This window comes from Nerophis ophidion, linkage group LG10 (assembly GCF_033978795.1).
Source record: "Nerophis ophidion isolate RoL-2023_Sa linkage group LG10, RoL_Noph_v1.0, whole genome shotgun sequence".
In the NCBI taxonomy this organism is placed as follows: Eukaryota; Metazoa; Chordata; class Actinopteri; order Syngnathiformes; family Syngnathidae; genus Nerophis; species Nerophis ophidion.
Window position 1 is genome coordinate 57,923,561 of NC_084620.1, and position 23,530 is coordinate 57,947,090.

Genomic DNA, 23,530 nt, shown 5'->3' on the forward strand with positions numbered 1-23,530 from the left:
TTGGCCCTGCGATGAGGTGGCGACTTGTCCAGGGTGTACCCCGCCTTCCGCCCGATTGTAGCTGAGATAGGCGCCAGCGCCCCCCATGACCCCAAAAGAGAATAAGCGGTGGGAAATGGATGGATGGATGTCTTGTGTCAGTTGCTGGATCATTGTATTGTCTTGTCGTTGCCACATGTCACTCTTGTCGCGCTACCTGTCTTGTCGTTTTGTTACAGCTACTACCTGTCGTGCTACATTTTGTCCTGGTCGTCGTAGCGGTAAGCTGTTTCGTTTAGCATTAGCCATTTCCAGTTTTTCTGTTTGTTTTCCACTAGCTTCCATGCTAAAGTTCCTTTTTGTTTTTCTAGCTCCCAGTGCTAGCTCCCTTAGTTTATTCCTCCCACGTGCATGCTTTTTTTTGTTTGTTCTTGTTCTATTATTTATATTAAATCATGTCTTCATATCCAATGCCTGCCTCCATCTCTGCATTTTGGGGTTCGACAACAACTAATAACTCTGACAAAAATGAGGTATACAAACCTTATTCCTACTTCCACATTCTGATTTATTCTGTATTTAAACTGCTATGCTCATATCAATTAGAAATGATGTGACTGCTCCTTAAAATGAATATTTAGAGGCTAATAATTCATTTAAGTGGTTTAATAACTCGAGTTATCTTCCTGATAAGGTAACTTTCCCACGGTCTTGAAAGCAGCGCAGGGTTTCGCGTGACTTCCGTAATCTCGCGAGATTTTAACAGCTGCCACGCGAACGTCGCTCGTTTAGCCGCGCAAAGAACCAAACATTACATTTATAAATAAAGGTTTATAAAATACAAAATAAATAACATTAAAAATAAAAAATAAGGCCATTTCCGACCCCCTGGCGCTGTTTTGTTCTGTTTTTGTACTGTTTCTCTACTTGTTTTGATTATTATTATTTATTTGCTTGTTTGTAAATATTGCATACTATAAAGAGGTTTATTTAAAAAAAAAAAAAAAAAAAAAAAGGAAGAAGAAACAAACGTTTTTGCTTATTGTCACATTTTGTCAACAATCTCGTGATTTGTGAGATTTCCACTAGGCCGAAATGGGGAAAGCCGACTTTTTCTTCTAATAAGCAAAATGAAAAGGTCTGCAAAAACTCAGGTGTTATTGTCAAATGTGTGGAAAAATGATTTAGACAAAATGAAGAAAAAATAAGAAAATTAAAAATTGAGGTATAGAAACCTTATTAAAGTTAAAGTTATTCCTGCTTCCACATTCTGTTTTTTATGTATTTATACACTTCTATGCTAATATCAATAAAAAAATGTGACTAACAGTAGCATTTTACTCCATAAAATGAATATTTAGAGGCTAATATTGAGATTTAAGTGGTTTAATAATTCGATTTGTTATCTTCCTGATAAAGGAAAGCAGCGCAGGGTTTCGCGTGACTTCCGTTATCTCGCGAGATTATAACACCTGTTTTGTGAGGATTTTTCACGAGGCCGAAATGGGGGGAAAAACGATTTTTTCTACTAATAAGCAAGCGGATGAAAATCAAAAGGTCTGCAGAAGCTGAGGTGGTCTTGTCAAAAGTGTTGTAAAATAATTTTTACACAATGAAGTAAAAATAAGCAATCGAGGTATACAAACTTTATTAAAGTTCAAGTTATTCCTGTTTCCACATTCAGATTTTTTTATGTATTAATACACTCCTTATTTAAACTATTTGTATGGACTCGCCTCTTAGTGATGTTAAATTCTTATATAAGCTGTTAAAATGTGTATGCCTTGAGGTCTTATTTTGAAGGCGCTAAGAGCGGAAATGGTGACACATTACGGTGGAGCGGAGTTTTGAGAACAAACAAAATAAAGTGGTCTTCGTGTAAAACTGGACCCTTCGTGTTTGTTATTTTGTGGTTCTCTACAGTATAGGTGACATGTATCAACCCTCGGTTACACTCTTATCAATATAAAATAAATTTAAGTGGTTTAAAAACTAGATTTGTTATCTTCATGATAAGGTAACTTTCCCATAGTCTTGAAAGCAGCGCAGTATCACGCGACTTGCGTTGTCTCGCGAGATTATAACACCTTATCCTGTGAGTATTTCCACCGGGCGGAAAATGGGGAAAGCCGACTTTTTCTCGCCCAAGGCGATAAGCAACCGGATCAAATCCAAAGGTCTGCAGAAGCTGCGGTGGTATTGTCAAATGTGTCAGAAACAATGCCGGGATGAGGTGAGTCGTGCATGCTAATTAGCATGCTAGCTACAATGCTAGTTAGCATGCTAGCTGTTGTTTTAGAACATTTTGCTGTCAAAAGTCTCTGACTTAAATATCTCATTTTTTTCCTGGCAGAATGGCTTTAAATGTCACTGCATGTCCGAGTCCCACCAGAGGCAGCTGCTGCTCGCCTCGGAGAACCCTCACAAGTTTATGGACTTCTTTTCCAAGTAAGTTTACAATGCTACTCTATGACAATCTTTCACATATTAAGGGCCTACTGAAATTAAATTTTCTTATTTAAACGGGGATAGCAGCTCCATTCTATGTGTCATACTTAATCATTTCGCAATATTGCCATATTTTTGCTGAAAGGATTTAGTAGAGAACATCCACGATAAAGTTCGCAACTTTTGGTCGCTAATTAAACAGCCTTGCCTGTACCGGAAGTAGCAGACGATGTGGGCGTGACGATTTCTGGATGTTGTTGATAAATGGCTTTCACTTTGCATAGTAGAGCTTTAACTGGCACTTACAGATGTAGCGACCAACTGTATTTAGTGACAGTGGTTTTCTGAAGTGTTCCTGAGCCCATGTGGTGATATCCTTTAGAGATTGATGTGGGTTTTTGATACAGTGCCGTCTGAGGGATGGAAGGTCACGGTCATTCAATGTTGGTTTCCGGCCATGCCGCTTACGTGGAGTGATTTCTCCAGATTCTCTAAACCTTTTGATGATATTATGGAGCGTAGATGCCGAAATCCCTAAATGTTTTGCAATTGCACTTTGAGAAAGGTTGTTTTTAAACTGTTTGACTATTTGCTCACGCAGTTGTGGACAAAGGGGTGTACCTCGCCCCATCCTTTCTTGTGAAAGACTAAGGAAGCTGTTTTTATACCCAATCATGGCACCCACCTGTTCCCAATTAGCCTGCACACCTGTGCGATGTTCCAAATAAGTGTTTGATGAGCACTCCTCAACTTTATCAGTATTTATTGCCACCTTTCCCAACTTCTTTGTCACGTGTGGCTGGCATCAAATTCTAAAGTTAATGATTATTTGCACACACAAAAAATGTTAATCAGTTTGAACATCAAATATGTTGTCTTTGTAGCATATTCAACTGAATATGGGTTGAAAAGGATTTGCAAATCTTTGTATTCTGTTTATATTTACATCTAACACAATTTCCCAACTTAAATGAAAACGGGGTTTGTATATCAGTTTGGAAAATGCAGGTTTTTTTTTTTGTTTTTGCAGAAAAGTCAACTCACAATTTAACTTTTGATAATGGGAATCCCTCACAAATTGATGTTTTTTCACGACAGTGAATTCAAAACTGGATTTCTCGAGCTGCTGCGGAGACGTTTCGGTGAGTTTGGCCAACACACATCCGAGTATTTCCGTGCACAGCAGCGACATCAGTCGTGTCTCGGCAATAACATTTGTGCAGGGACCAAGCGTGTGCACAACAACATTGTGTACAACGAGTATATCAGCGACCGCGAGCACATTCACATGAATGCCACGCGCTGGGAGACGCTCACTGTCTTCACCAAATGGCTGGGCAGGCAAGGTCGGTGTCACACGCTCCTTGAGTGGAGAAATGGAGGAATGTCACTAATGCTTTATGGCAGGTTTGTGTAAGGTGGACGAGACGCCAAAAGGCTGGTACATCGAGTACATCGACCGTGACCCGGAGACCATCCGTCGCCAGGAGGAGCTGGCGAAGAGGAAGAAGCACGAGTTGGACGACGTGGAGAGGAGCGCCAAGTTCATCGAGGACCAAGTCCGCCGAGGCCTCAGCACCAAGGAGGAGGAGGCGAGTCCCTGCAGGAACGCTGCAACGGCTGCTGCCGGAATGTCGCAACACTTACGTCTTTTTTTCTCCCCGCAGGAAGATCCAGTTTATACTGAGCTGCAGCGAGAGAACGAAGAGGAAAAAAGTGAGTTCTGTTGTCAAGTAGTGCCAGTAATACATCATGAGGTCGTGACTACGCTTCTGTGTTTCTTCTTCTTGCAGTTGCTTTCAATATGGCCCTTGGTGCATCATCAGCTGGGCCTTCAACATCAAGGTACGATGCAGGTGTTCTCCTCCCAGTGTTTTACATCATTCTCAGGGTTAGTGCATGCTAGGGCATTGGTCACAAACATATCCAGAGGTGGGTAGTAACGCGCTACTTGAGTAACTTTTGGGATAAATTGTACTTCTAAGAGTAGTTTTAATGCAACATACTTTTACTTAAGTATATTTATAGAGAACAAACGCTACTTTTACTCCGCTCCATTTATCTACATTCAGCTCGCTACTCACTACTGATTTTTATCGATCTGTTAATGCACGCTTTGTTTGTTTTTGTTTTGTCAGACAGACCTTCAAAGTAGGACCTATCACATGCCTGCCTTTCACCAATCAAATGCAGTCACTGGTGACGTTTGACTCTGTTTCACCAATCAAACAGAGCCAGGCGGTCACATGATTGACTGCACCCTTTTTTTAAAAATAAACTTTATTTCGAAATTTCAACATTTACAAACAGTTGACAATAATAATCAAAGTATGTACAAAGCAGTACAAAACAGCGGCAGGGGGTTGTAAATTCAAAGTAACCAAAATACAATGCAAAAAATATATATATATATATATAAAATAAACAAAGTGCAAAGCCATAGGCTCACTTCAATTTTGAACACAACATCATCGTTTTCACAGCTTTTTGCTTGTTAGAGGTAGAATGTTTTAATGTAGAGTTCTAAATCTTATTTAAAGGCACAAAAAACAGGTCGGGTATTGAGAAACTTACTTTATGAATATAAAACTTAGCCAATAGTATAATGAACTTGCAAAGGTAAAATTCATTTTCTAATTTTTTTTTCAATACAGTGTAAAACCAAATATCTATTATTGTTTTAGTTGCTTAAGAGATATTCCTGGCTCTGATTTTGTTCATTGCTATTTTTATGTTTTTGTGCATTACTTGTTGCCGTCATCATTAGAGGAACAGGTTACTCATCAGTTACTCAGTACTTGAGTAGTTTTTTCACAACATACTTTTTACTTTTACTCAAGTAAATATTTGGGTGACTACTCCTTACTTTTACTTGAGTAATACATCTCTAAAGTAACAGTACTCTTACTTGAGTACAATTTCTGGCTACTCTGCCCACCTCTGAACATATCTCATTAATCATGTATAGTTGCAGATGAATCAATTCATTTTGAGCGTGCATCCTTCTTTGCCTTAACGATGGATAATCACCTGAAAGGCATCAGGTGTGGCTGTACGGCCAGTAATTTGTGTCCAAATATTGGAGCCTTTTTTTTTAGGTTTAGTTAACATCCGTCCATCCATTTTCTACCGCTTATTCCCTTTGGGGTTGCGGGGGGTGCTGGTGCCTATCTCAGCTGCATTTGGGCGGAAGGCGGGGTACACCATGGACAAGTGGCCCCTCATCGCAGGGCCAACACAGATAGACAACAACAGTCACACTCACATTCACACACAAGGGACCATTTAGTGTTGCCAATCAACCTATTCCCAGGTGCATGTCTTTGGAGGTGGGAGGGGCCTATCCCCAGGTGAATGTCTTTGGAGGTGGGAGGAAGCCGGAGTACCCGGAGGGAACCCACTCAGTCACGGGGAGAACATGCAAACTCCACACAGAAAGATCCCGAACCCGGGATTGAACTCAGCACTACTCAGGACCTTTTTTATTGTGGACTTATTGGACTCTAATTAGAATAAGAACTAAGAATCATATTTGGATATAATGTACTTAGTCCATAAGTACACAAACGTGTACTTCATGTTTAGTGACACGCTCATTCTTATTTTTACACTTTTTTTTTTTCAAATTCCAATGTATGTTCTGTTATGTATCCTGACACCACCAAATGGCAGTGTAAGTGTCCACATAAGTGGCCATAAGACCCCAATTGAGTAGTGTACACAATTTTGAAAATAACAGCTAAAAGGTGCTGTCCACGCACGTGGCCACTAGGCCTAGGGGTGTCAAACTCAAATAGAGACTGGGCCAAAATTTAAAACTGAACAAAGCTACAGGCCAATGTTGAACAAATTAACATTTTGATAGGGACCCAAACAAGTTTTCCTTTTGAATATTTAACAAGCAAGGCTTATATAACTTCATAGTGACATGCAAAATCAAGTTCAAAGAACAATAATTCAAAAATATCAATGGCATGTCAAATAACATTTAAATAAAAATTGAATGCCTATTTTCTATTTGCAGCCTTCTGAGGTAAATATCATAATAAACTTTTTACACAGGCAAATAATACATTTGAAAATAAAATAACAATCATGAATGAATCAAACATTCAAGCCTTGAAGCAGCAAGAGAACGTGCATGAATAAAAACTTAATTATTGCTCAGTTTGCGACACTGATTTGCTTTAGACTTTCTTTAATTGTCATTCAAATTTGAACTTTACAGCACAGATAACAACGAAATTTCGTTCCATAAGCTCATGGTAGTGCAGGATAAAAAAAGCAATAAGGTGCATATATAATTAAAAAAAATATATATAAACATATATAAAATAAATAAATATATATGACTAAATAAATTACTGACACTAACACTTTAACATTAAGTATGGAACAAGCAACGCTTATATAACTCGATGATGCAAAATCAACTTTCAAAAAACAAACAAACCAAAAATCAATGGTATATTAAATAAAAATTAAATAAAAAATTGAATGCCTCTTTTCTATTTGCAGCCTTCTGAGGTAAATATTAACATTACCCTGGTGGGTGGGGTTTGGTGGTAGCGGGGGGGCGTGTATTGTAGCATCCCAGAAAAGTTAGTGCTGCAAGGGGTTCTGGGTATTTGTTCTGTTGTGTTTATATTGTGTTTCGGTGCGGATGTTCTCCCGAAATGTGTTTTTCCTTCTTGTTTGGTGTGGCTTCACAGTGTGGCGCATATTTGTAACAGTGTTAAAGTTGTTTATACGGCCACCCTCAGTGTGACGTGTATGGCTGTTGACCAAGTATGCATTGCATTCACTTGTGTGTGTATGTGTGTGTGTAAAAGGCATCCTTTTTGTATGGAGGAAAAGCGGACGTGACGACAGGTTGTAGAGGACGTTGAAGGCAGTGCCTTAAGGGCACGCCCCCAATAATGTTGCCCGGGTGGAAATCTGGAGGAATTCGGGAGAATGGTTTCTCCGGGAGATTTTTGGCAGGGGCACTGAAATTTGGGAGTCTCCCGGGAAAATTGGGAGGGTTGGCAAGTATGAGTATTAGTCGTGAATGCGGTGTATAAAACTGATGGGCCAGCTCTAATGTTAATTTGATATTGCCTCAAGGGCCAAATGAAATTACAAACCCCGTTCCCATATGAGTTGGGAAATTGTGTTAGATGTAAATATAAACAGAATACAATCATTTGCAAATCCTTTTCAACCCATATTCAGTTGAATATGCTACAAAGACAACATATTTGATGTTCAAACCGATAAACTTTTTTTTTTGTGCAAATAATCATTAACTTTAGAATTTGATGCCAGCAACACGTGACAAAGAAGTTGGGAAAGGTGGCAATAGATACTGATAAAGTTGAGGAATGCTCATCAAACACTTATTTGGAACATCCCACAGGTGTGCAGGCTAATTGGGAACAGGTGGGTGCCATGATTGGGTATAATAACAGCTTCCCAAAAAATGCTCAGTCTTTCACAAGAAAGGATGGGGCGAGGTACGCCCCTTTGTCCACAACTGCGGGAGCAAATAGTCAAACAGTTTAAGAACAACCTTTCTCAAAGTGCAATTGCAAGAAATTTAGGGATTTCAACATCTATGCTCCATTATATCATGAAAAGGTACAGAGAATCTGGAGAAATCACTCCACGTAAGCGGCATGGCCAGAAACCAACATTGAATGACCGTGACCTTCCATCCCTCAGACGGCACTGTATCAAAAACCCACATCAATCTCTAAAGGATATCACCACATGGCCTCAGGAACACTTCAGAAAACCACTGTCACTAAACACAGTTTGTTGCTACATCTGTAAGTGCAAGTTAAAGCTCTACTATGCAAAGCGAAAGCCATTTATCAACAACATCCAGAAACGCCGCCGGCTTCTCTGGGCCCGAGATCATCTAAGATGGACTGATGCAAAGTGGAAAAGTGTTCTGTGGTCTGACGAGTCCACATTTCAAATTGTTTTTGGAAATATTCAACATGGTGTCGTCCGGACCAAAGGGGAAGCGAACCATCAAGACTGTTATCGACGCAAAGTTCAAAAGCCAGCATCTGTGATGGTATGGGGGTGCATTAGTGCCCAAGGCATGGGTAACTTACACATCTGTGAAGGCACCATTAATGCTGAAAGGTACATACAGGTTTTGGAACAACATATAGTACCACTAAAGCCCCGTCTTTTTCATGCACGCCCCTGCTTATTTCAGCAAGACAATGCCAAGTCACATTCAGCACGTGTTACAACAGCGTGGCTTCGTAAAAAAAGAGTGCGGTTACTTTCCTGGCCCGCCTGCAGTCCAGACCTGTCTCCCATGGAAAATGTGTGGCGCATTATGAAGCGTAAAATAGGACAGCGGAGACCCCGGACTGTTGAACGACTGAAGCTCCACATAAAACAAGAATGGGAAAGAATTCCACTTTCAAAGCTTCAACAATTAGTTTCCTAAGTTCCCAAACGTTTATTGAGTGATGTAAAACACAGTGGTGAACATGCCCTTTCCCAACTACTTTGGCACATGCGGCAGCCATTTGCAAAAAAAGTTTATGAGTTTGAACATCAAATATCTTGTCTTTGTAGTGCATTCAACTGAATATGGGTTGAAAAGGATTTGCAAATCATTGTATTCTTTTTATATTTACATCTAACCCAATTTCCCAACTCATGGAAACGGGGTTTGTACACGGCAGGCTAAATTTGGCCCTAGGGCCAGAGTTTGCCACCCATGCTTTAGAGGTTTTAATTTATGTAATAAGCAAGTAATTTATTCAATATTCCAGATTGTTTATTGCCATACGAACAGTTACACAGACAGTTTGCCGTACAATGAAAATCTAACTTTACTGTGATTAATTTGGATTACCGGTAATCCAAATTCAATAGGGGTGAATATTCTTTTTTTTTTTTTTTTTTTAAATGAACACAGCAATTAACACACACACACACACACACACGTCTTTTCATCAATTTTTTAGTTCCCTCGCGGCCTCCAGCGCGCTGAAGAAGGCGTCCTCGTCAGTTAAGAGGAAAGACACGTCCTCCGCTTCCGAGTCGAGGGACAAAAAGAAGAAGTCTGCCTTGGAGCAGATCATCGAGGTAGAGTCTTGTCCGTTTCCGCGTGAAATGCGTGGCTGAGCCAGTGTTGTCGTTCAGAGTGAAGAGCGAATGAGGCAGAAGCAGCAGCCCGTCAGGACCGACAACTGGTTGCAGCCCAACATTGTTGTCAAGGTGGTCACCAAGAGGCTGGGAGAAAAGTATCACAAGAAGAAGGCCGTCGTCATGGTAACCGCGCCCGTCGGATGTTTTGTGCCCACATCAAGGTGCACCTTGTGACCGCTTTCCTGCTTCTGCTCCGCTGCAGGAAGTGCTGGAGAAATACACGGCGGTGGTGAAGATGGTGGACTCAGGAGACAAACTGAAGCTGGACCAGAACCACGTGGAAACCGTCATACCCGCACCAGGTATGACTGCGCACACATATGTAGACTCTTCATACTGTTAACAACAGTGACCGCCTGAAATTGTCCAACGTCCCTCAGGAAAACGTGTGATGATCCTAAACGGAAACCACCGAGACACCGAGGCGGTGTTGGAGGGCATCGAGGAGAAGAACTTCTGTGCTTCGCTCACGCTTGACTCTGTACGTGTCATTTTGTTCACATCTCTCAGGACACTAACATCCTCAAGTTGTAAATGGAATGTTAACTTTAAGTTCCCGCGATCTGTGCTTTGGACTTGGATATTTCCTCAAAAGGAGGAAATACCAGCAGCTTTGGCACACACGGAATGTGATAACTTTAAATGAATGACGCGTTTCAGGCCAGAAGTCAATCTCGTGCCAGCACGTCGTCTGCTGTTAATACTGCAAATAACTGACATTACCTATTGTGTAAAACCTGCCTCCTCCATGTCTTACAAGGATTTTTCTCCTGGCTATAACCGTATTTTTTTTTTTCCTTGTAAATGCACTTTATCGACGCTGAAGTTTCACTTTTAGCGTGTGCATTAAAAATATTAGAAGGGAAAACTGTGCTGTTCGCCACCATAAAGGTGATGGCACCCACACACCAGAGACCTCGTGTGCTGTATTGCAGCGGCCGGGGGAAATTTTTTTGCGGCATTAAAGCTGCAAATAGTCCCGATTTTTAACATTTGTATTGTTACACTCCATTAAACAATTACTCTAATCAGTTTAGTTGTTGTAGCCCTAATTGTCAAACAATAAATAGGGACTGAATGTCCCTTTGGGACAGAGGACCCTATTGAATTTCTAAGGTTTTATTATTATTCTTTATTATACCGCCGCCTCATTGAGCTGTGATTTGACCCACTTAACATGCTTCACAACTCACCAAATTTGACACACACATCAGGACTGGCGAAAATTGCGATCTAATCAAAAAAACAAAACTCAAAATTGCGCTCTAGCACCCCCTAGGAAGAAAATATCAATCAATCAATGTTTACTTATATAGCCCTAAATCACTAGTGTCTCAAAGGGCTGCACAAACCACTACGACATCCTCGGTAGGCCCACATAAGGGCAAGGAAAACTCACACCCAGTGGGACATTGGTGACAAAAAGTCGTTTGGTTTAAGCCAGGTTTCGCTGAGACCGATGACGTTAAGATTGTTGTCTCTGATGATATCATTAACTAACAACGTTTTGGGAGACAATGATCTTATGTTTAAAAAACCTATATTATAGGTAGTGGGCTGTTTTAGGGAATTTTTGATCAAATTATCCGTAGTAGCAATATTAATAATGTTGTGTTTATTATGCCCCGTGCATTTAGTATAATTACGACCATATCTAGGAATTGATACGACGGGAATTTTCCGATTGTTTGTTTGTTGCTTTGATAAACTGCACGCATCATAGTTAGCCACCTCAGTAGAACACATGTCCAACTCTGAAACACTCAAAGCAGAAAAAACTTGTTCTAATTTAACTGACTCCTTACCCAGACCAGTAGTCTCGCATCTTCCATTTAAATCCGGCTTCAGGATGGAGGGAAGTGGTGTTCTGTGGGGGATTAGCCTTCTGCTTTGTTTTTAGCCCCGCTCGGCATCCGCGTTTCCGATCACACCGCTGGCGACTGCTCCGTAGACGGCCCCCGCTGCTACTATACTCCCCTGCTTCACAGGCCGCTGGATGTAGCTGTCGAAGTATTCCCGTGCTAGTTAGCAGGTCTAGCAAGCACGCGTCTATCAGTCAAATACAGACAAAACTGTCTGTAACTTCCAGTAGGAACGTCTTAGAAACATGAAACAAAAACCACTACATAGGTCTGAGTCAAACCTATAAAATCAACAGGAAGTTTGCAATTCCCCTTTCAATACAAAAGTTGGCAAAAAAAAAATCGCTTTTTTTTAATATTATCTCCTCTGAGGCCATTTATCATTTCGGCTTCAGATAAGCAAGAGAAGAGAGATTGAACCCTTCTGATTAAAAGTTGATAAAATAGCTTTAATCACTGCTACGGTTTTGATTTTATCAATCTTCAAAGAACCGCTGCGCTGAAAGCCATTTGAAAGATGGCCGCCGTGCGCAGACACAGTGAGGGGGACGTTTTTTTTCTTTTTTTCCCGTACCGTCTGCTGCTGTTGCGCACGCACCAACATTCGTGGGGTAGGGGCTGTGATCGTCTATACCAAGATGGCGGCCAGGTGCCGTAGCTAAGCCGGTATGTTTTAAAGTTGTCAATTGCCTGCATATCATAGAAACAACCGTCCAACATTCGTTATTTTGGGTACTTACATATGGTGCCTGACTGTTGTGGCGTTTTAAGGCCATCTGCACTTTTTATGCTACGGTAAAGACAATGAATTGTCCGGTTTTGATTGTATTAGCCTTCAAAGAACCGCTGCGCTGAAAAACATTTCTAAGATGGCCGCCGTGCACTCACACAGAGAGCTAGATGTTTTTTTATGTTTTTTTTCCTAGCGCTCCCACTATGTAATCTTATAAATGGCATAAACGCGCCAGTGACACAATATTTGAATAATATTAACATTAGTTGTGCTTCGCCCTCGTGTGAAATATCTGTTGAGATGGCTGCCGGCTAGCTAACGTTTATTTGGGCTTGGGTCGCGGGGGCAGCAGCCAAAGCAGTCCCGTCCATCGCTGCTTGCAGCTTTAATTATGTTGTATTTTTATTTATTTCTAGAGTGTAATATTTTTTATTATTACAGTGGTTCTCAACCTTTTTTCAGTGATGTACACCCTGTGAACATTTTTTTTTTAAATTCAAGTACCCTCTAATCAGAGCAAAGCATTTTTGGTTGAAAAAAATAGATAAAGAAGTAAAATACAGCACTATGTCATCAGTTTCTTGTTTATTAAATTGTATAACAGTACAAAATATTGCTAATTTGTAGTGTTTTTTCTTGAACTATTTAGAAAAATAACTAAAAACTTGTTGAAAAATAAACAAGTGATTCAATTCTACACATAGAAGTAATCATTAACTTAAAGTGCCCTCTTTGGGGATTGTAGTAGAGATCCATCTGGATTCATCAACTTCATTCTAAACATTTCTTCACAAAAAATAAATCTTTAACATTAAATATTATGCAACATGTCCACCAAAAAATCTAGCTGTCAACACTGAATGTTGCATTGTTGCATTTTTTTTTACACTTTATGAACTTACATTCATTTTTTGTTGAAGTATTATTCAATAAATATATTTATAAAGGATTTTTGAATTGTTGCTATTTTTTGAATATTTAAAAAAAATCTAGTTAAAAAACTCCTCGGTGGCAAGGCCCCAGGGGTGGACGAGATCCGCCCGGAGTTCCTTAAGGCTCTGGATGCTATGGGGCTGTCTTGGTTGACAAGACTTTGCAGCATCGCGTGGACATCGGGGGCGGTACCTCTGGATTGGCAGACCGGGGTGGTGGTTCCTCTCTTTAAGAAGGGGGACCGGAGGGTGTGTTCCAACTATCGTGGGATCACACTCCTCAGCCTTCCCGGTAAGGTTTATTCAGGTGTACTGGAGAGGAGGCTACGCCGGCTAGTCCAACCTCGGATTCAGGAGGAACAGTGTGGTTTTCGTCCTGGTCGTGGAACTGTGGACCAGCTCTATACTCTCGGGAGGGTTCTTGAGGGTGCATGGAAGTTTGCCCAACCAGTCTACATGTGCTTTGTGGACTTGGAGAAGGCATTCGACCGTGTCCCTCGGGAAGTCCTGTGGGGAGTGCTCAGAGAGTATGGGGTATCGGACTGTCTTATTGTGGCGGTCCGCTCCCTGTATGATCAGTGTCAGAGCTTGGTCCGCATTGCCGGCAGTAAGTCGAACACATTTCCAGTGAGGGTTGGACTCCGCCAAGGCTGTCCTTTGTCACCGATTCTGTTCATAACTTTTATGGACAGAATTTCTAGGCGCAGTCAAGGCGTTGAGGGGTTCCGGTTTGTTGACCGCAGGATTAGGTCTCTGCTTTTTGCAGATGATGTGGTCCTGATGGCTTCATCTGACCGGGATCTTCAGCTCTCGCTGGATCGGTTCGCAGCCGAGTGTGAAGCGACCGGAATGAGAATCAGCACCTCCAAGTCCGAGTCCATGGTTCTCGCCCGGAAAAGGGTGGAATGCCATATCCGGGTTGGGGAGGAGACCCTGCCCCAAGTGGAGGAGTTCAAGTATCTAGGAGTCTTGTTCACGAGTGGGGGAAGAGTGGATCGTGAGATCGACAGGCAGAGCGGTGCGGCGTCTTCAGTAATGCGGACGTTGTACCGATCCGTTGTGGTGAAGAAGGAGCTGAGCCGGAAGGCAAAGCTCTCAATTTACCGGTCGATCTACGTTCCCATCGTCACCTATGATCATGAGCTTTGGGTCATGACCGAAAGGATAAGATCACGGGTACAAGCGGCCGAAATGAGTTTCCTCCGCCGGGTGGCGGGGCTCTCCCTTAGAGATAGGGTGAGAAGCTCTGCCATCCGGGAGGAACTCAAAGTAAAGCCGCTGCTCCTTGACATCGAGAGGAGCCAGATGAGGTGGTTCGGGCATCTGGTCAGGATGCCACCCGAACGCCTCCCTAGGGAGGTGTTTAGGGCACGTCCAACCGGTAGGAGGCCACGGGAAGACCCAGGACACGTTGGGAAGACTATGTCTCCCGGCTGGCCTGGGAACGCCTCGGGATCCCCCGGGAAGAGCTAGACGAAGTGGCTGGGGAGAGGGAAGTCTGGGTTTCCCTGCTTAGGCTGTTGCCCCCGCGACCCGACCTCGGATAAGCGGAAGATGATGGATGGATTAAAAACAATCTCACGTACCCCTTGGCATACCTTCAAGTACCCCAATTGAGAACCACTGTATTATTTTTTTGTAGTCATTTTCAAAACAAAAAAGTAATTAATCAATGTTATCCTTTTTTCTCAAAAAAAAATTGGGAAAAAATAACCGACTTGTTCAGCAGAATCGAAAATGGAATCGGAGTTTTAACAAATGTTATCAATTCCCATCCCGAGACATCAAAGCTTGGTGACACATTGTAAGAGTGAAGGACATCTTTTATTGCATGGTTTGCCACCTGGTGGACATCCCAAGCACCACCCCTCAGTGCAGTTTTTATTTCCAGTGCCCTTCACAACCTTACTGATTGCTGTTTGGCGGCTGCTGCTTTCTAAATCCAAGTTGTGTTGTCAACAGGGTCCACAGAAGGGTAAGCGAGTGGAGGTCGCCTACGAGGACTTCTCCAAGCTGGCATGAACCAACTTTCTTCTTCTTTTTTTCCATTGAAGGACTCTACTATGTCAGGGTTTTATCACTTTTTTATAGACATTTCCTCATTATGGAGCAAGCATTTTGTTGTTTAAATCACAATCAAATCAAACTTTACATTACTGATTTGTGATTTCTTTGAATTTTTGACGGATGAGTGAAAATGTCGAGGGAAAAAGTCCTTCATAGGTAGCTGTTGAGGTCAGGGACGATGTAGTGGCTGTAGTGGCCGTCGATGAAGCCCTTCCCGCTGTTGTGTACGAACCAGCAGTAGACGTTTGATCCCCGTCTCTTGTCCCGCCGGTAATCCTTTTGCCAGCCCCTGCCAAGAACAGCCAGCAGATAGCGCCATTGAGTGAAGAACTTGGCTTGTATAGCCACCCTGTCATAAGGAATAACTCACCTGGTGACCTGCAGCTGGTTGCCCTTCACCTCCATGGTGGCCTCCTTTTTCAGGGGGTCGGCGCCGTTATGGATGTCGTAAACGTTCACTTGAGGCTCATTGGAGAACTGACCTGAGGGACACCACACAAAACAATCTTGTGGTGTGCATGCTCCATGCAGTATGTCCAGTTAAACATCTACAATAAATGTTTATGTATTTGCAAATAATGTCCTGATGAGACTGAGCCAAATATTGTCACTAAACTATAGTGACTATATATTTCAAAGGCCTATTGAAATGAAATGTTCTTATTTAAACGGGGATAGCAGGTCCATTCTATGTGTCATAATTGATCATTTCGTGATATTGCCATATTTTTGCTGAAAGGATTTAGTAGAGAACATCCACGATAAAGTTCGCAACTTTGGTCGCTAATAAAAAAAGCCTTGCCTGTACCGGAAGTAGCAGACGATGTGCGCGTGACGTCACGGGTTGTAGAGCTCCTCACTTCTGAACATTGTTTATAATCATGGCCACCACCAGCGAGAGCGATTCGGGCCGAGAAAGCGACAATTTCCCCATTAATTTGAGCGAGGATGGAAAATTTGTGGATGAGGAAAGTGAGAGTAAAGGACTAGAAAAAAAAAACTAGATGGCAGAGCGATTCAGATGTTATTAGACACATTTACTAGGATAATTCTGGAAAATCCCTTATCTGCTTATTGTGTTACTAGTGTTTTAGTGAGATTATATTGTCGTGGCTGTACAACCTGAAAGTCGGAGGGGTGTGGCCACGGGTGTGGTGACCGCCAGTGTCTCCGAGGGAAGCCACGTTTCTCGACAAGGCGAAGGCAGCCAGTGGGGCCGGGTTGAGATTTTTTTTTTGTTTCCCCTCCTCCACGGTGGAAACATCCGACGGTCGGGGGCGGCCGTTGGGAGGAGGCAAGAGAGTCCGCAGCTGCCTCTATGACAGGTGCAGGAGGAACGACGCAAGCACTCCGCTCATGTCTACGGTAAGAGCCGACTTATTACCGCCATTTTCGCACCGAAACCTGCCGGTTGACATGTGGTTGGGAACCATGTTCGCTTGACCGCTCTGTTCCATAGTAAGGCTTCACCGTCATAGTTCGGGAATGTAAACAATGAAACACCGGCTGTGTTTGTGTCGCTAAAGGCGGCCGCAATACACCGCTTCCCACCTACAGCTTTCTTCTTTGACGTCTCCATTATTAATTGAACGAATTACGAAAGATTCAGCAACACAGATGTCCATAATACTGTGAAATTATGCGATGAAAAGAGACAACTTATAGCTGTGAACAGTGCTGGACCAAAATGTCCTCTACAATGCGTGACGTCACGCGCACGAATCATCATCATAACGCAACGTTTTAGCATGATACTTCCGTGCGAAATTTAAAATTGCAATTTAGTAAACTAAAGCGGCCGTATTGGCATGTGTTGCAATGTCAATATTTCATCATTGATATATAAACTATCAGTTTGCGTGAAAGCGACAATTTCCCCATTAATTTGAGCGAGGATGGAAAATTTGTGGATGAGGAAAGTGAGAGTGAAGGACTAGAAAAAAAAACTAGACGGCAGAGCGATTCAGATGTTATTAGACACATTTACTAGGATAATTCTGGAAAATCCAGATTGCGATCCAAACTATCAGATTGCGTGGTCGCTAGTAGTGGCTTTCAGTAGGCCTTTAACATCTTGTCACTATAGTGCCAATATGTTTAAACCGCTTGCTCCTAAAATCATCGCCATTACCAAAGCAGCTAAAAGAGGTTCATGTGCCGAAGAGATGTACCTATGAGTCCATGGACCAGAGGGGAGTAACGGTTGTCGTTGGGCAGGTAGAGGCCCAGGAAGTCCACGTTGACCGGGTGTTTCTTCCACACACGGTGCAGCAGAACCATCACCTGGATGCCGTTGTTGATGGTGATGGAGACGCTCGAGTCCTTCACGACAGAGATCCTCAACCTGGACAAAAAAAGCCAGACCTGACTTGACGATCCATCCGTCAGGGCCGCAGGGACTTACCCATCCTGTACGATGTCGGCCGTGGCGCCCCAGGTGAAGGTGTAGTTGTTCCTCCCGTCGGTTAAGGCTATGGCATCTGTGCTCACAGTAATGCTGACGCCATCAGGCTGGTAGTAGACGGAGATGACGCCAAAGTAGGTGCTTCGTTTGCCTTTGTGTACCTTTTTGCCGCTGATTAACTGACCATTCACTGCCACACCTGTCGGGAGGGTCACACTCAGACTTTCACAATAAGAGCAGCAGCCAGAGAGGTGTATGTTACCTGTGCCTTTGTCAGTCACTAGGTTGAGGATGTGTCCAGGTTGGGAGTCAATGTTGAAGCATACGTCCATGTTGCTTCGGGGCAGGTGCACTATGAAGTGTGGATCGTTGTCCACTGAGAAATACAAAAACATGTTTAACTCTTGTTCAAAAGTCTATTCCCAACATTTTTTATCTGTGCAGTACCTAAGTTGACCTGCTTTGGCAGCGTCCATTCCTCTGGTCCTTTCTCGACTGGGCTGGGCGGGGCCGGCGTGGTCATCTGGACCCAGGGGGGAGGTTGGTAGACGAGGCGCACTGGAGCCAAACCGGGGTTTTTGATACCTCCTCCCATCATTCCTCCTGCACACATTTACACTTGGTGAACATTTACTTGAAAAGTGCCTCTGTTTAGAATGTATACAATCCGCATCGGGAATGACACCATAGTTCCTTCAACACTATGTAAAGGAAACACTTTTGCAGCAAAATGGCAAAAAGACGCTGGGTATTTTTCCGGTATATACAAAATAAGATAGTAAAGAGAGAAGTCCGGCCCCCAGGTCTTTGGCCTTTTTTTGAGAAATGTGCTCCCCTTATCAATTTAGTTGTATAGCCCTGCTTTACACTTGCAGGTACCTGAGCAGCATCCGTGCTTGGGGTCCTTGGGAGAGTCGGCCAGCAGCCTCTCACTGGTGTCCTCGCTCTCCACCAGCAAGGCGGTGAGAGGCGTGACAAACTGATGCTCCATAGCCAATGCCAGGATCCGCTGTGTGATCTTCCTCTTTTTGGAAGCCGTTGGTGCCAAAGACCTAAAAAAGTGGAGGGGGGAAAAAAAGGTAGCGTTGTTCTCCGCTTGTGTCCCCGAAAATAGTCTCACGTATTATTATTTGGTCCCAAATGACGCTGCCTTTGAGGCTCACCTCTCACCCATCATCTGCTTGATGGTGACGTAGGCCCACAGCTGCCTGGCGAAGCCTGTGAACGAGTGCTGCTGCTTGGCCAGCTCCTCGTCCAGTTTGGAAGTGTCCGACTCTGTCTCCAGAGTGATGTCCAGCAGGGCCTGCAGGGTAAGATTAAATGGTTAAAAAGAGGCTTAACGCTCGCCTCGGTGTATGTGTGTGTGTCGCCCACAGCCGATGCGGTGGTAAAGCTGGTTAGCGTGTCGCTCTCGGAGGGCAACACCTTGCCAGCAACCACCAGCTCAGAGCCCCCAAAGTATTTGTCGAACTGGTTCTGTGTGACGTCAGAAACCGAGTCCTCTGGGAACTGGACAGTGATCTTGCGCAGGAGAGGGTTGGCCACCTGGCTGTAGAACGTCTGCAGTTGGTAAGAGAACACGTGAAATTAGTTGAAAACTGCCCAGTCGTTGATGACTACAACCTATTTCTCTGCTGGATATTGTTATTCAAACGTTAAAGGAAGGCGGCCAACCCGTAGCTGTTCGGCAGCGTCGTGGTTAGCAAAGATGCGCTGTGCATTGCCACGGTTCTCCATGGCGATGCGCTCCAGGAAGTCGTAATCCACATCGAAGCCAATACCCAAAGAGAAGAGCGAGAAGTCCTCCCTCATGGCTTTCTTTACATTCTTCTGAATGTTGCTGAGCTTTATCTCCCCTGCAAAACCGTTGTCGTCCTGACGAGTTGCTTAAAGGACAAGCTTTGATCAAGCATGTTAGACTTACCCACAGTCGGGTCCCCATCAGACACCAGGATGATCATGGAGACAGAGCGAGGGTCGATGAGCCCCTGATTGGACGCTCTCACCAGGATCTGCACCGCTTTCATCAGTGCTTCATTAATGTTGGTTCCTGGGGTCGAAGATAAGTTTTGAACAACCGGCTTTCTATCCCAGTCCATACTCTTGTATGAGTACCTCCAACAGGTTTGATGTTTTGGATGTACTTCTTGGCATCTTCGATGTGTATGGAGGATCCAGGGAGCATGTCTTCACTCCAGCAGCGCACGTTGTGGTTGAAGTCAATAATGCTGAACTGGTCGTCGATGGTGAGGCCGTCCAAGATGGCCTTCATGGCCTCCACCGTCTAAAAGAGAGAAGCTCAAAAAGGTAGTGCTATTCTGCAGAACCACCACACAGTGGCACCGGTTCATCACTTACTTGCTTCATCTTGACGCCCCACATAGACCCGCTCACATCAATTACAAACATGATGTTTTTAGGGAGCGGTGGCAGGTTGGACGGGGCGAAGAAATGGACAAAGTGGCCGTCCGAGACCTGGTGAGACCCTTTGATCAGTCTTGTTTTTTTTTTTTAAACGCTGTGTCAAAACCAGTGAGCGTCTGTTTGTTACCTGCAGCTCACCAGCATTCCTATCCCGGCTCACGTCATATTTGACAGTAAAGACGCCGTCTATGGCGCTGTCGTTGCAGGTGTCGCACTTCCTTTGCTGCTGCAAGGTGGGTTTGAAGACCACGTGAGCCTGGGGCGGACGGCAAGCAACGGTTACGAGGTGTCCAAATTTTCCTGAGTGCAAAAGTATTACCTTCTCAGGGGACTGATTAACTTTAACCAGGTTTGTAAAATCTTCGCCGAAAGTGTTTGTTGTTTTCAACTTGGAGATTCCCTTTGGCTCATAGATGTAGACATCTGCCTGAAGACAAAACTCAGGGTTGTTAGCTGGAGGACGTTGCTTTTATACACTAAAAATAGTCACCTGGAACTGAGGGACCAATCTGCCAGGCTGCAGGTGCAGCGAGTGCTCATAGAAGCCCAACTTCCTCTGCATCATCTCTTGGTAGTGCAGCTCAAACTCGATGTTGCTACCAGGGGGGACGTGCACCTCTGTCTTAAAGGTCTCCATGTCCTGAGAGTTGGCCCTGTTGTGCCCAAACATTCTTAGTCTCCTCTGTTGTACGTATGCGTTCAATCTGAGAGGAACCTGGCAGACTACCTGACAATGCCGGCGGCCTTGCCTCTGGCTCGGGCTTGAGCATAAAGGTTCCTGGCCACCGTCTTCTCCTTAACGGAGCCTATAAATGTGATGCCGTTGACGTTCCTGCAGCACAAAAACATGACAGTTGTCAACAACCATGTGTTTTAAAGGGAGACTGGTCTCTAAGGTGCAGCGTGGCCTCACATTGTAAAGTTGGTGATGAAGGCCCTCTTGGGGATCTGCACGTTGAAGCCAATGGTTTGGGCCTTAGAGCCAGAGTTGACCACCGAACTTCGGACAGTGGTGTGAGCGAATCGCGACGTGATTCGGCTCTCCACTTTGTAACTCTTGACGGTGATGTCATCTCCTCGGATGGCCTGAGCAGGAAGTGACTGATTAAGAAGTCAGGAGTAAAATTCTGCTTTGAGTATTTACATGGTTAAAAACTGTCCAAATTGGGCTTCAGATTCAATAAACCCTTTAAGGTTTAGGGCAGGGGTGCCCATTACGTCGATCGCGAGCTACCAGTCGACCGCGGGGGGGTGTGTCAGTCGATCTCCAGCCAGGCTTTTAAAAAAAATAGACCTAAAAATGAGTGATCATCAATCTTCACCAAGACGTCACTTAAATGACATTCACGGTACCGGAGGGTCTTGTGAGATGACGCTGGCTGCTGCAAGATCATTATTATGAAAATATGACCGAGAGGAAGGCGAGAAACACTTTTTATTTCAACAGACTCTCGCGCCGTACCTTCCGTCAAAACTCTAAAGGCCGACTGCACATTTCCTATCTTCACAATAAAAGCCCTGCTTCATGCTGCCTGCGCTAACTAAATACAGAGTCTCGGAAAACTGGCGTGCACAAGCGATCCCTCAGAAAGCTGGCGTTCACATCACTTGTGCACGCCAGCTTTCCGAGACTCTTATTTTGTTAGCGCAGGCAGCATGAAGCAGGGCTTTTATTGTGAAGATAGGAAATGTGCAGTCGGCCTTTAGAGTTTTGACGGAAGGGACGGCGCGAAAGTCTGTTGAAATAAAAAGTGTTTCTCGCCTTCCTCTCTGTCATTTTTTCATAATAATGAACTGGCAGCAGCCAGCGTCATCTCACAAGACCCTCGGGTGCCGTGAATGTCAATCAAGCAAGCTACGGAATTTGCCGCCAATGTTTTTCTTGTAAAGTGTATGGAAGCTGGATGAATTAGCTGCCAAAAACCAACCACTTTCATGTGGTATTGTACAGAAAGGACCACTTTTTTTCTCCTCCATTTGAAAATGTGGGCGTTATCATCATTACTGTCTGATTCCAATCAATGCAAGTCATCAGAATCAGGTAATACACCAACCTATATTCTTGTCTTTGTGAAAGAAAGACATCTATATGTGTTACACATGCTTGTATTATCATTAAACACATTTAACTTGTTTACAAAAATGTCTCTTTCATAAATAAATAAATAAATATAAATGAGGTAGATCCCCTCGAGTTGGTCAATTGAAAAGTAGCTCGCCTGCAGAAAAAGTGTGGGCACCCCTGGTTTAGGGTTTGGATTACTCTGTTTCTGCTGGCCTCTGAGCATTTAGCCACCCATTAATGGTCTGGACCTAGAACGTGGTGCTTGTACAAGAACCGGGTCAATAGCCTGTCAGTCAGGGAAATCTCTCCAAAAAACAACTTATTGATTTAGTTAGATAAGGTTGAACTCTGTCACAGTGGAGACAGCTTAAAACAACAAGTAGAGGGTCATACCTCAAAGTCTTCCTGCTCTTCACTGGTCAATATCGCTCTCTGAAAACACACACATTAGTCATTAGGGACATGCAAATGTCTTTGTTTTTCATCAATGCACTTACTACCGACTGTAATCGGGTTCTATCAGACACAGTCTACAAAGTTAATTGACCCTTCTGGGTGGACTTTTAGTTCCAAACATTAAATAGGACTACAAATGTTGGGAGACTGAGACAAAGCTTGTTAGCTAACAAGGTGATCCATACGACAACACTTAAAAGGCCAAAGAAAAGCTCCCACCTTGTGTCTGTCATGATGATTCTGGATATCTGGCTAATGAAAGAAAGCAGTGACAATGCTCATTAAAAAAACGACGGTAGACAAATCGTTCGAGATGTTTAACGCGTGATTAATATGATGAACATTCTTGAAGCTGACTCACCGTGTCGTCCTCCCATTCCCCATCTATTACAAACTCAAAGCAGCGGCTCAGTTGAAGGCCTAGAAGACCGACTAGAAGGAAAAGGAGAAGCCTGGTCCTCATGGTTTATGTTCGTCCTACAACCAAACGTACTGTGCTACTTTGGGGGGAAATACAGCAGGACTGGTAACTGCGGGCTAGAAATCTACGCAAGACTCCCGGGTCAATATTTGCCATGTCCCCCAGAGATGAAGCAAACTTTGAAGCTTGACCTGCACGTTGAGTAAATACCGTTGTACAGCCCGCTCAAAGTTTGTCTTTCTAAGAGGTGGAACATGACTTTATGACACGCTGTCTGATTGACGCTAACTTCATGAGAAACAGAAGGCAGGGCTTCTTTTTATAGCACATTTAAGCTTCCTTTTGTGTAAATTGAAGCATGGGCAAAATTGGAATTGACCAGGGCTGCCAACAAGCTGTAATGTTGTGTGATGTCCACAAGAGAGCGCCAATGATGCTTAACAATGCTGGTGATTGCTCATTGATGGGTGCATTACTGTACTCAAAACCAGAACCATTTCATTGTATCTGGGCCCATATTGAGCACTTCTTCAGACAAGTAGCTCAGGCTTTGAGTCTTTGCTTGTAGTTCTCAAGTG

The 23,530-nt window shown here is 43.5% G+C and overlaps 2 protein-coding genes across 2 annotated transcripts; one reads left to right on the forward strand and one right to left on the reverse strand.

Annotated features, from left to right (window-relative positions):
* Positions 1–1,818: 1,818 nt before the first annotated feature.
* On the forward strand, positions 1,819–15,271 carry kin (Kin17 DNA and RNA binding protein). Its single transcript, XM_061914216.1, has 12 exons — positions 1,819–2,212; positions 2,333–2,427; positions 3,526–3,569; positions 3,651–3,773; positions 3,835–4,023; positions 4,099–4,143; positions 4,221–4,272; positions 9,405–9,525; positions 9,583–9,711; positions 9,791–9,890; positions 9,969–10,069; positions 15,078–15,271. Exons 1-12 carry the CDS (start codon positions 2,099–2,101, stop codon positions 15,135–15,137), a joined length of 1,173 nt encoding a protein of 390 aa, XP_061770200.1. The 5' UTR covers positions 1,819–2,098; the 3' UTR covers positions 15,138–15,271.
* Positions 15,182–23,133, reverse strand: itih2 (inter-alpha-trypsin inhibitor heavy chain 2). The gene is made up of 21 exons (XM_061914215.1): positions 22,893–23,133; positions 22,751–22,783; positions 22,469–22,507; positions 20,924–21,096; positions 20,738–20,842; positions 20,501–20,663; positions 20,330–20,437; positions 20,138–20,266; positions 19,945–20,061; positions 19,702–19,870; positions 19,511–19,636; positions 19,261–19,442; positions 18,961–19,146; positions 18,750–18,889; positions 18,466–18,638; positions 18,034–18,189; positions 17,849–17,962; positions 17,587–17,785; positions 17,354–17,526; positions 15,553–15,664; positions 15,182–15,471 (listed from the first exon to the last, which is right to left on the reverse strand). The coding sequence occupies exons 1-21, from the start codon at positions 22,992–22,994 to the stop codon at positions 15,333–15,335; spliced, it is 2,838 nt and encodes a 945-aa protein (XP_061770199.1). The 5' UTR covers positions 22,995–23,133; the 3' UTR covers positions 15,182–15,332.
* Between the last annotated feature and the right edge of the window lie 397 nt (positions 23,134–23,530).

What these genes read in the sequence shown, in the direction of transcription:
- kin (XM_061914216.1), top strand. Translation starts at nt 2,099, where the DNA reads ATGGGGAAAGCCGACTTTTTCTCGCCCAAGGCGATAAGCAACCGGATC. An exon ending in AGAGAACGAAGAGGAAAAAA is followed by an intron (nt 4,144 to 4,220) that starts GTGAGTTCTGTT and finishes TTCTTCTTGCAG; the next exon opens with TTGCTTTCAATATGGCCCTT. An exon ending in GCTGGGCCTTCAACATCAAG is followed by an intron (nt 4,273 to 9,404) that starts GTACGATGCAGG and finishes TCAATTTTTTAG; the next exon opens with TTCCCTCGCGGCCTCCAGCG.
- itih2 (XM_061914215.1), bottom strand. Translation starts at nt 22,994, where the DNA reads ATGAGGACCAGGCTTCTCCTTTTCCTTCTAGTCGGTCTTCTAGGCCTT. An exon ending in AAGGCCGCCGGCATTGTCAG is followed by an intron (nt 20,664 to 20,737) that starts GTAGTCTGCCAG and finishes TGGGCACAACAG; the next exon opens with GGCCAACTCTCAGGACATGG. An exon ending in GCCGACATCGTACAGGATGG is followed by an intron (nt 17,527 to 17,586) that starts GTAAGTCCCTGC and finishes TTTTTTGTCCAG; the next exon opens with GTTGAGGATCTCTGTCGTGA.